General features: G+C 37.5%; 1 protein-coding gene across 2 annotated transcripts in view; it reads left to right on the top strand.

Moving 5' to 3' along the window:
* MAN1A1 (mannosidase alpha class 1A member 1) overlaps nucleotides 1–12,310 on the top strand; it is a 137,050-nt gene extending 124,740 nt beyond the window's left edge. For both annotated transcript variants that reach the window (XM_005492610.4, XM_074537912.1), the window contains exons 9-12: nucleotides 1,448–1,667; nucleotides 2,518–2,690; nucleotides 8,024–8,139; nucleotides 8,814–12,310. In XM_005492610.4, the coding sequence (XP_005492667.1) occupies nucleotides 1,448–1,667; nucleotides 2,518–2,690; nucleotides 8,024–8,139; nucleotides 8,814–8,940 (636 nt within the window). In that variant the 3' untranslated portion in view covers nucleotides 8,941–12,310. The remainder of the gene's footprint in view (nucleotides 1–1,447; nucleotides 1,668–2,517; nucleotides 2,691–8,023; nucleotides 8,140–8,813) is intronic.
* The last annotated feature ends 212 nt before the right edge of the window (nucleotides 12,311–12,522 follow it).

Genomic DNA, 12,522 nt, shown 5'->3' on the forward strand with positions numbered 1-12,522 from the left:
TCTGAAAGCTATTTCCTGCAAAATTATTGTGTGTTTTCTCACCTTTCCCTTTTCACACTAATTCCTCTTTTTATAGGTTAAATTACACAGGATTTTTAAAAGCAGAATTTGTTTAAAGCACAGGAATTTTCATTATTTACTTCTGCTTTAAAATGTAGGTATGTTTTCTAGTAGTAAAAGCATGCAATCAAGGTGGGAACAAGGGGTGGAGGAGTTTTCTGAGCTAATAGTAGCTCTGGATCTGGGCAGAAAACATCCTTACTAAGTGCTTTGCACTCGTATTGCTGGAAAATAAAGTATAGTTTTCAATGTGACGTTCTTGGCAGAAAAAAACCCCAGTATGTAAAAACTGCAGTTCTTCTGCTGCTGCTTCTAATTTAGACAGGATTTTTCATGCTTATAGGAACAACCTCTACAAATGCTTAAATGGGGGAAAACATTACTACAATCACTGCATTCTCTTTATAAAACTTTTTTTTAAATGCTGGCTTTTTTGTTAATAGTTTTCTGTAGTGATATTTTTAATGGTTTTTCCCTTATATAATGCATGTTGAGTACTGTTTCTGGATATTATGATTTCAGGAGGACAACCAGAGCACTAATAGATAGCTGAATGTATGACAGAGTTTTCTTCTCTCCATTACTTCTTTTAAAGAGTAATACCTTACTTTCTTTGTGGGCTTCTAATTAATGTGCTCTTCTGCATCTCCTCTCTCATTTTAATTCTGTTCCTCCCACAATAGCAGGCTGCCTTCCTGGATTTTGTAATTAGTGACCATACATTGCTAACATCATCAACTTCCAGTTCCCTCTAGATTTGTGTATTCTTATTCTGCTTAGGTTTTTTTTTCCAGAGATCTCAGTGAGACCGTGCTCTTGATAGATAAGTGGAGGATTTCAGTTTGGGAGGGGAAACTCACTGGACTTTGGGAATGCCATCTAGACTCAGAGGCCTAGCATCATTCACGGCACACACTGAGTCATGTGTTTTGAATATGAGTTATGGCTGCATATAATTTACATGAAATTATATCAATAACCACCTTCTTTAAGTCAGAATTAAAATGAGAAATACAGAACCTGAAGTGATGGCTAAAACTATTGAAAGTTAAATTACTATTGAACGCTAAATTACCTGAAACTGCTCAGTGTAAAAGGGGGAAAAAAATAAAATATTTCAAAATTTGAAGTGTATTTGGTAGGTCTTTCCAACATTTTTATAAAACATACCCTGTAAATTGCTTGAAGTTGAAGCAAAGTTAGTCATCATTACTGATGTATGCTCATCTGCCTTGGTTTGGCTGACTTTGAAGCTATGCTGGCTCCTATTATCCATTGCACTTTATGAGCAAAGGCAATACAGAGCAAAAACAACCAGCACACAAGACAGCTTTGTCCTTTGTACTTTACCAAATGGGCTTTGGTTTGAGGTCGTGTCCTCCTGCAGGCCATAGAGACCCACCTCATCCGAAAGTCCAGCGGGGGCCTGACGTACATCGCCGAGTGGAAGGGCGGATTGCTGGAACACAAGATGGGACACCTCACTTGTTTTGCTGGGGGCATGTTTGCTCTGGGAGCAGATGGAGCCCCCAGTGACAAGACAGGCCACCACATCGAGCTGGGTGCTGAAATTGCCAGGACTTGCCATGAATCCTACGACCGCACGCGTGAGTACCACGTTGCAGAGTCTGGCTGCACTGCTTGCCCCCATGAAGGCTGCCACCGGTGGTTTTGCATAAAGCTGAATGAAAATTGTAGCACAGTGAGAAGTGTTCATCCCTTCTGAGCAAATGCTGCCTTGCTTTAAGAGTGGCTTTTCAAATGGTTGCTCTGTATTATAAATAATTTCTGTGCACCTGAAGTATATCTCCTCACTGTAGTAATTGACGTGACAGTTACATAACAGTAATTAACAAGGTTCTTTCATTATGCCAATTTCTGTATAGTTGAATACAAGTAATAGAAGGACTCTGTTCATTTATGCATCAACATAGGTATTACTCATGTTTTATGCACAAAAGAATATTTTGCACTCAGTTCTGCTGATGCAACGCTGCAAACAATAGAATTGCACAAAGAAAGTGGATTTCTGTACAGGAAATTTCTTTGGATTTTATCATCTTCTTATAGAAATAACCCTGGCAGCATTTTATGTCCCAGAGTGTATTTTCCAGTTTGATATAGAAAAGTAAATATCCTCATCTTTTAGGCAAAATTTCACTTGTTGCTACTTACACAAAGTCTTCCAGAATGCAAATGTTAGCATCACTGTTCAAACTGAAACTGCCATTTAAGGCATTGGTGAAGAACAGCTCTCTCCTACTCCAAATTATTTATAAAATATCAAAAACAGGAGGAGTTGCAGTATCTTTCATAAATTATATTGTTCTGGGTAACCTGGCTTTGTGCCACCTAAAAGCCTAGCTTGATTTGGTAATTTGGGGAGTTTGATTTGGTTACATAATTTGAAACCTTTTTTAATGCCTTTATTTTAGTCTGTGCTTTTTTATTGGCTAGGAATGAAACTGGGACCAGAAGCCTTCAGGTTTGATGGTGGTGTTGAGGCCATTGCTACAAGACAAAATGAAAAATACTACATTCTACGACCAGAAGTCATAGAGACCTACATGTACATGTGGCGCCTCACTCATGATCCAAAGTACAGGGAGTGGGGATGGGAAGCTGTTGAGGTAATGTTGTATTGGACTTCTTTGTTGTTAAATCCTAGTAATACTGTTAAGTAAGCTATTGAATGATAGCTGGACATTGTTCAGCAGTTGGAAGCTGAATATTTATTTTAAATCAGGGATATCAATTCAGATTTCCAGGAATTCATTTGCCAAATAGATGACATTTTGACAAAACCAAAAACTGCTGATATTGTATAATAGAAAAGTACCTTGTGATTTCTCCATCTTAAATACTTGTAGGATTAGGAGTCATATTTGGATGTACTGTCCCAGATGTTGAATGCTGCTGCATGTGAATGGAAAGTGCATACACGTGTCAGATTTGAGCCTTGGATATGGAAATAAGTTTTATGAAATGTATTTTCAGTAATAGTATGAAGGTGATATTAATTAAGGTGACAAAGACCAGGATGAAGGACTAGATAGTACCAAATATAAAACCATGTTACTTTCAAGAAACATAAGTTATGTGGACAAAACTCCCTAAATGACAGCAGTTTCTTATAGATTTGAATTTTTTGTGCCACTGGCCTTTGAGCTTCAAGCAGTCATGCTGAACCTAGCTATTTGTGTTTGTCTAGCACAAGCCTTCCAAAAGGGCAGCTGGTCTGCACTGCAAAGAATGGGCTTGCCAAATCCATTGTTTACCTTATTTCAGCAGTTAATCACTCTTACTCTTAAGGTTGAGAGCCTTTAGATTTACCACGTTTCATCCTCGAGGTATGGGTCCTTATTACACTTCTCTGGAGTTCACTTCTGCACTCCTCCCACTGACATTGCCCTTGCTAAATTAGCTGACATCTGACAGGAAATACAGCAAGCAGAAGAACATTATTTTTCTGTCTCTGTGTACTTAAGAAAAATGAAAAAAAAATCAAAACTCTCTGCAGTATTTTGTTCACAGTGACCTCTCTTGTGCACATGTATTGCTTTCCAGGATTTCAAAAATATCCTGTTTTTCAGTTTACCCAACACCTTGTTTCCAGAAATGTATGATTACAACCTTCTTGGAGGGGCTTACACCACTAGTTATAGAAGGTTGCTCTGCTCTGAGGGTAGGACATGTAGACTTGTGCCCTCCAATTTCTCATCCCTAAGGGACCCTACTAGAGAGCTGTTACTGGGTTAGGACCCCATAAACCCAACTCCCTCCACAGCAACTAAGATCTCTAAATGCATTCAGTATTTACTGTGTAGATATTGATCATATCAGAAATGTTGTGCAAATGCTGTTGAGCATCGTGGAAAAAAAGGTTATTTCAAGTCAGGTAATTACATATCCTCCAGGAATTAAATGTAAAACAAAATCTGCTTACCAAAAAAGAATAGTAGTATTACCTCTGCTTATACTCTCAAACTTCTTTCCTGAATATTCACAATTGTTCCATGCCTGCATTGAGCACTGTATTCAGCTAGGTAGAGAGCAGTTATTTAGGGTATTGTATTTGCCTCCCTCAGGTGTTGGCTCTGGGGGGCCCTGAAACAATATGCTTCTGAATTACTAATTCCAAAGCAATTTGGGTTTTAAAACCTCTAATTTAGAGGGCTCTTCCCTTACTTTCTTCTTTGCTAACACCACCCATAGGCACACATTTTACTACTGGACTCTTCCCAGGCAGATAATAATTGGCATATTTACAATGGCTGTTTGTGGAAGTCATCCCATCAGGCTTCAGCAATGCCAACTGTTCCTTCTCCAGGAGATGTTTTTCCTGACTCATTGTTACTGCCCACACTGATAACATTGTTATAAACAATTGAAATGTTTTCCTTATTATTATTCTTTACCCATTTGGTTCAGTTTGTTTGTATTTCTTTCAGGTTGGTACACTTGTTTACCTCCTTCTCACTCCCCACGTGTCCCTTGTTTAACATTCTTGTGGTTATTCTCAATCTGGCTCCAACACAGCCAGATGGGTGTGGGAGATGCAGCTGGTCCCATTCTGCCCAGGGCACATCTTCCACTCTCCAAACATGCAGTTGGGTGTTTGTTTCACAAAAACAAATCTTGCAGCTTTCCAGAACTTATGCAGTCAGTTGTAGGTTTAAAATCTTTTTTCTTTCCGTTCTCTCCTGGTGTTTATAGCCGTACAGCTCCACCTAATACAGTATTTTTTTGTTACAGCACATATCATGCTAGCTTGCCATAACTATGCCGTAAATTCTGTTCCCCCTTGCTCCTTAATGCTGCCCCAAAGAGCACCTGACCCATTCTGTCCTTGGGGAAACCCCCAACCACTGAGGGCCATTGGTTTAATTATCAGTACCTGTTGCACAAAGGGGAACCTGAGATTGAAACAAGAAAAAAGAGGAAACTAATGATCAGACCATTTGGGTTTTGTCCAAAAAAAGTTGTTCTTCATGTGTTCCATGTCCACTTTTAACTCATTACTCTGGCGATGAGAACTCATTAGGTTTTTTTCCAGGGCCTTTGTAGTAGAAAAGGAGGCAGGTTTAGAGTCATGACATTTAAACTCTCTGACAAGTCTCTTAAGTCTTTCTCTAACTTTATAAACTAAAAATATGCTATAGCCTGTCCTTTTTTTTCTTTGTGAATTTTCTTTGCTGCTTTGAGTCCAAGATAATTTTGTATGTACTTCGGCAACTGGAGAAAATGCAGTTATGACCACCAGCAATGTCCACTGTTACTGAGTCAGAAAGGTTTTATTAACTTAGCTCATGAAAGCCTCCCTCTCTGCATTATAAATGTGGCACATATTTTAAATTTGTATCACTTCCTTTGTTTTCCCCTTTATGATAGTTTGAGACTGTCAGCCAGTTTTCACTGTGCTTGATGTTTTCCATTACTGTATCATAACTGATCCTAGCCACCCTCATTTCCTGAGAACTGCTTATTTAAAATGTGCTTGATTGTTTCTTCCTGCCCACCACTACCCCTATCACTGTGAACATCACTGCGCTCTCAAACTGCAGGAGAGGGCACAAAATCCCATCACTGCCAGGATGGTTGACAACCTGGAGCCTTTTTATCCAACTAATCCTGCAGGTGGATGTCCTGTTCCTTTAGTTAGGTGGAAAGTAGCTTTGAGGGATGAGATGCTTCATATTTGCATCAAGCAGATACCACCAGAAGGCAAACATGGGGCAAGTTAACCCCTTAGTTTACATCATAGCAGTGCCTCCAACTGCCTTTATGATGCCTCTGAACTCAGAGAATGCTCAAAGTACGTTAAAGCATATAAATGGTAAATGCAATTCACTTTTATTTTACCTCATCCTGTTTAGAATGCAGATGTTTCCTTGCACAGTAGCCTTATCCTTCAAGTTCTGCTTCTGCTGTGCCTTGAAAAGCATCATCTTTTGTTTGACATTGAAAATCCAGACACAGATGCAGAATTTGGAATTCGTTGCAGGTTGAAGTATACAAGAGGGAAGGAATACCAGCCAGAGGAAATTAGTTCTTTAAACTTAAGTATATTTGTCATTTAGTAGAAGTGTCCAGGAAAATTAAAGAACCTAAGGACACATAAGAAAAGACAAATGGGCTGTTATACTTTAAAGGATCTCTTCTGGAGAAAAATCCCTTTTAAATATATGATAGGCTTACTCTCCAGTGAAGACCAAGGAGAGCCTGACGTGCAAGCCAAATGTGTGCACACAGCTACAGGGACTACAGAAAAATCAAGGACATTTAGGATATCCACTCACAGCAAAACACAGATCTTAAAGAGCCTTTAGAGCAGGGGAAGGTGATGAATAGTTCAGTAATTATTAGTGACTCTTAGTCCCATCTGTCTTCAGAAAATACTTATTCTGCCTGGTTTAGATATATCCTCTGCCTTGCTTTTTTAGCTTGTGTGTTTTGAAATGCAGCATCTTTCCCTAAATAAAATCTACACATCCTGTACTCACTTCAGTGGTATTTGTAGTAACTTCAGAAAGGGAAGAACCAGTTATCTCCTGGCTCTCTCTTGGGGAGGATAGAGCCCCAAGTATTTCTGCCTGAAAGTTGTTGTTCCAATACCATCTCCACAGAAGACACCTTGTTTCACAGTAGTGTGGTCCTGAGTGAATGCAGCCATCCACAATCCTTACTGTCATTTTCATTGCAAGAAGTTACTAGGGTTAAGTAGCATTTTTTTAATTTGTTTTGAATCATGAATTGTTTTAAATATAATCATCTTAAATTCTCTTTACTCCTTTTTTATACTGTCTGATACCAGAGAGTTGTTGTAAGCAAAGAAAAATGAATTGAGCAAGAATACTTGTAGCCTTATTAAATACATAAATTATCAAGAAAAACCCTATTAATTAATTTTTTAAATATAGTAGTGATAAGATAACCAATACTCAAATAAGATATTGGATAGCAGTATTAAAGAAGTTATGGCTCATATATATGCATATAGGTACCACCTTTCTATTGCAAACACCTAATAAAAAAAAAAGCAACAATATTTATTAAATAGTCTCACTGCATCTATTTTACTATTTTACCCTTTTATATATTTTTCATCTGATCTTTTTTCTCCTTCATAAATATAGGACATTCCTGTAGGCAGAAAAGGCAGCCCATGTACTCCTTTTTATTGTGAAATAGGAATCAGTCATCTGTTTTACACCTTTTAACTGAATAAAGGGTTTGGAAACTAGCTAGAAAAAATTACATTGTTACTGTTCCAGCTAAATTATGTTGTGTTAAGTCCTGGCTTTCTATCTATGCCTGTGTAACAGACAAAGCTTTTTCAGAGAGGTAGCAAAGAAAAATATGACTGCTGCACAAGAGAAATTCAGTCAGAGCCCAATATCAGTGGTTTCCCATTGAAAAATTAAATAATTGCAAAGAGAAGCCATATAACTTACACAGAAAATGGAGAGTTGCCTTTCCTTTTTCTGAAGGGATTTGCAGGAGCTAAGGAAAAGACTGGTCTTTAGTATGGCGTTCAATCATGTTACAATCATTTTAAGTACCAAAATATGACCAGAAAAGGTATAGGTAACACAATTTCCAAAGGCTGAGAGATTGGGAGAGAAAGGCTATTGTTACTCCTATTAAGAAGAGGAGAAAGAATATAAGTGAAAATCCATATGTCTTTAAATCCTTTTACCCATACATCTTTCCTTCTGAAAGCTGGTTTGTGTTCGCTTTTTATTAATTTATTATTTTGCTTCTCTTCCTGAATATGAAATTAGACAGGTACGCCTATGTCTTTTTTTTTTAAGAGTTTTTCTACGTAGACATTTACCAAGTTTTCACCTCTTTATCAAAGGAATTTGCAGAATTTTTTTTTTTTTGCTAGTTTTATTGCCAAACAGAAAAACTGACATATTTATTTTGTTAATCCCACTGATTTGGGTGATCTCTGTTTCAGGCGCTGGAAAAACACTGCAGAGTCGATGGTGGCTATTCTGGCCTTAGAGATGTTTATAACAATCATGAAAGCCATGATGATGTGCAGCAAAGTTTCTTCCTTTCAGAGACACTCAAGTAAGTTGAGAAAGTTGGCTTTCATTAATGTGAAGTAGTTCTGTGTATCATCTTTACAGATAAGTATTTATCATTAGTACCCTTGACACTCTCACGTAACAAAATCTGAGTGAAATAGCAGAGCTCTTCTTAGGTGGCAGGAAGCAAAATTGCCCTTTTTTTTCCAGTCTGTGTCAATAACATAAATTCCCTGACTACTGCAAATTATCTTTACTTCTGATAAAGGTACTTGATAGTTTTTGAGACATTGCATCTCCTGTCTTTGATAGGATCTAATTATATATGCCAGCACTAATGAAACAAATTGACTAGGCAGAGAACATAACAGGCTTATATTGCATACTTTTCATTTTAAAATTTTAGAAAAAGAAGGAAAAAAAAAACTTCCATGGAAAGCATGCAGGGCCTGTTAAGAGAAAAAAACAATGCTTTCATTATCTATCAACATCTCCTAAATTTTTAATGAGATAAAACTTTTGTCTTGATCTCTTCAGTTCTGGATTTTTGGTTTTTTTTTTTTTTTTTTTTTTTTTGCTGCGCAAGAAAAAATCAGTCATGCCATCTCAACAGGAAGTTTAATACTCAAGTAAATTAAAAATGAATTATTATGTGTTCTCCTGAAAACCACTTCCCTGATGTGGCCTCATTTCCTGTTTTTTTTTTTTTCTTGCCAGGTACCTGTATTTGCTGTTTTCTGAAGATGATCTTCTTCCATTTGAACACTGGGTCTTCAACACAGAGGCTCATCCTCTCCCTGTTCTTCACAAAGATGATGGGAATAAAGAAGAAAACCAGAAATAGATGAAGATTAATTTATACTTTGTTTCATTCCTTACGTTTCCAGGACTAGGGCACATGATTTGGTTTTAAATTCCTAAGTTAAATTTTTTAATCAAGTGTTTTGCAGTCTGTTTTCTTTAACAGTAAATTTTTATGAATGTACCCAATTAATTATAAAACCTTAATCCTCTAATTCAGATTATTACCTTCTTAGAAGTGAAATAGGGTATCTTCCCAGATTCTGTTAGGCTGCAGTGTCATTTTGGCCAAAAAAAGCGGAAGGTCTGCATGTTACTTGTTTCCTGTTATGCTTTTAATTTGACTGCAAAATTCTTCTCTCCTCTGTGAGGAGATGTATGCTTTAAGCTGTAATATTTTGCCATGTTGCAAAAAGCCATATTGAATTAAGTATAAAGAGCTTTTTCTTTTTCTTTTTTTTATGTTCTATGTTAGTTTGTTTTGTGTGTCATCCAGGACAAATCTTGTGACTGTGACAGCCTCTTCTTATGCGGGTCTATCATTACTTGCTGGAGTATCTGATGTATTTCACTGTCAATGAAATCGACATAGGGGTACTTTCATCTCATGCAGACCCAACTCTGAAACTGCAGTATAAGTTGAAGTTAGATTAAACTAGTTTCTATGGATTTAGCACATTAGTTAGCAGACCTTAGTTTTTCAGGTTTTGATTAGAATATTGTAATAGAATCAATTGTTTCCTCCCTTTTCTAGGTGGTGTTATTCTTATGTCTTTAGTCAAGCTACTATGGAGTAAAATAAGGGAATCATTTCATATTAAGAAAGGGACTATTAACCTTCTTTATATATTTAGTCCAGTAGCTTTCATTTGGTTGGTTGGCAAAAAAAAATCCACTCAACAACATTTTCCTGCAAGTTCAGATTATATCAGATACAGTCTGTTTGTTTTTCTGTTACTTTTGCAAAGATTTAGGTAGGTCCAGACTTGACACCAGGCTTGGTGGTTAATTGTCACAAAGCAGTTTGATGTATCTGTGTGAATAAACTTGGGTGTTCAGATGCCTTGAAGAAAACCTGCCTCCTCAAAAGAAGAGGAGTCATTCAGAGAGGAAGTTATCCTGCTTTGAACTAAAACTTTCTGACAACACTGCCTTGTCTTAAGTAACAGAAATGCAATGGGCTTAAAAAATATTCCTTCGAGTAGAGGCCTGGCTTATTAAGAAAGGTAACAGCTTTGCCAAAAATGTTTTGCTCTGTGGCATCACCAAAGGGAAAAAGAAATGAGGCACAATTAATTCCTGTTTCTACTTGGTTTGAAGTGGTTTACATGATTTTTAAGTCTACCTGTTTTCATTTAGTGATGGGATGACTTCCAGACATTTCAGGTAGGAAACACCTGGCTTCCCATTCTGAGAAAGAACATTATTCATTGATTGGACTGCAGTGGAACAAACCTGGTTCTGAAGAGTAACGTTCTTGAATGGTATTTAGTAAGATAGCTCACATGTCCAGCATTGCTAATCACAGCTGAGGGAACACATTTGTTTAAGCTTTAGAGTGCTTGCTTTTTTTTTTTTTTTTCTATGCTGACAGAGGTCTGCAGTGGAGGTTTTCTTAGGTAGAAGCCAAAAATAACTAATTACACTTTTATATATAGCAGCTAGAGCTTGCCCTCAAGTCTGCAAGGACAGCGCTGCCTGTTGCCTCCCCTGCTGCCAGAGGAGATGGCACGTGCCCCACAAGCTGCCAAAGACACTGGTGTAGGGGACAAGGCAAGGATCCACTGATGCTCCAGCACAGCTTGGCAGGGCTGGCCATTCCTGGATGAGAGTTATTGGGGCACCTTGGTGAGCCTGGGCCACCCAGCACTGGGAGAACGGATAGAAATGGATGTGCAGGTAAAGCCTGCTCACACAGAGCCAGGCGCAGCGGCTCAAAACTTTGTGCTCCACTGTTTTTAAATTTTTATCTTCTTTTTTAAAGCATGGATTCCCTCATGGCACAGCAGGTTTCTGAACCCAGCCAAGCAAGGATGAGGTCTTGACTCTCTCCTCTGTTGAAAATCAGAAATTCTGCTGCTTTTGATTCTCCAGAATTTGTGCCACTGGAGGACTATACTTCATTGTATTTCTTTATAGATAGTATTTATAAAGGAGATTTTTTTTTCCATCCCCTGAATCACCATAGCTGTGGAATAAAACCAAAATATTTCCTCTCTTTTTAACATGTAATAATAATTTTTTTTCTTATTTATGCTTAGTGGGTCACCTGCTGCTACTGCCCCTCACATGTATGCGCTGCTTTAGACTTCATCTCAGTTAAATAACTACAAAAGCTCAGACAGAAACAGTCTTTGAGAAGTGTGTTTTCTAAGCCACTTTTTACATGGTTTTCTTAACCAAGGTTTGCTTCCCCCAGCTGTCTGTGGTGATGTTGCTGGTACTTAGCAAGCTGAAGGGAAGAGCAGAGAACCAGACAGGTCTTCTCCACGTTTCAAAAGCAGGCTCCAGTCACACAGCTCTATGTGCATTGGGTCTCATGTACTTAAATATAAGCATCATGGTTGTTTCCTTGTAAAATGGACATTTCATAGCGTGGAATTTTCCTTCGCGTGGGAGTTAGGATGATCTGAAAGAGCACAAATTTGATGTGGTATTGGTATTCAGGTTGTATGTACAAACTGCACTATACTGTACTTTTTGTAAAGTAATGTAAGTAGACGAGAAGATTGTACAACGTGTAGATCTGCCAGCTGTAAGAAAAAAACTTTTCATAAACTGAGAATATATCAACGTTTCTTTTTGTTTTTAAATAACCCCAAAACACCAAAGTTAGAGCAATCATTTTTGAACAGTCCATATTTACCACTGCTTGTTAGATCAGTAAGGTAACATGCATTTTAATTCCCATTCACTTAACTCGCTTCATGGAAGTGGCTAGTGATGGTGACTTTGTCTTCCCAGTCACTCATAAGAGCAAAAGAAATTGCTCATTGTTGGGGGGGGAGGTGGCAGGGGGGAGAAGACAGTGACATGGACACATTGTCTTTACATAAACGCACTGCCCACACTTCTTCCACTTCTTTGTAGCATAATAATGCATTTAAATCTACATGTGTTGGGTCCCAAGAGGTAGAGCCCTTTAAATGGCACCAACATTGTTTCACAGGGAAAAAAAATTTTTGATTGTTTGTGAGATACAATGCCCAATAGCTCACTGTTTCTATGGTAACTTCATACATATCCATTTCTATCATGTATTTAAATTGGTTTTGATTTGTACATATTCCATTTAGTCTTATCATCTTTATATAAACTGAAATTATGGAATAACATAATAGATCAAGATGCTTAATTTTTAAGAACTTATATTTGTAAAAATTTCTCTATTGTGAATAAAGTCTTTTAATATATCTGTTCAACTGGTTATAGTTTTTCTTACGTGTGTTGCAGAAGTAACTACAGGAATCTGCTGCATATTCTGGTTTAGCTGCTGTACTCACAAATTTTTGTCAGTACTCTGTGTACTCGTTAAGATGCTGTTCTTAATTAATGTCAAAATGTGTAGAGAATAGTGTATAGAATTTCTACCACTGAAATAAGTTTCTAGGATTTTTTTTGTCAA

This window comes from Zonotrichia albicollis, chromosome 3 (genome assembly GCF_047830755.1).
Source record: "Zonotrichia albicollis isolate bZonAlb1 chromosome 3, bZonAlb1.hap1, whole genome shotgun sequence".
Taxonomy (NCBI): Eukaryota; Metazoa; Chordata; class Aves; order Passeriformes; family Passerellidae; genus Zonotrichia; species Zonotrichia albicollis.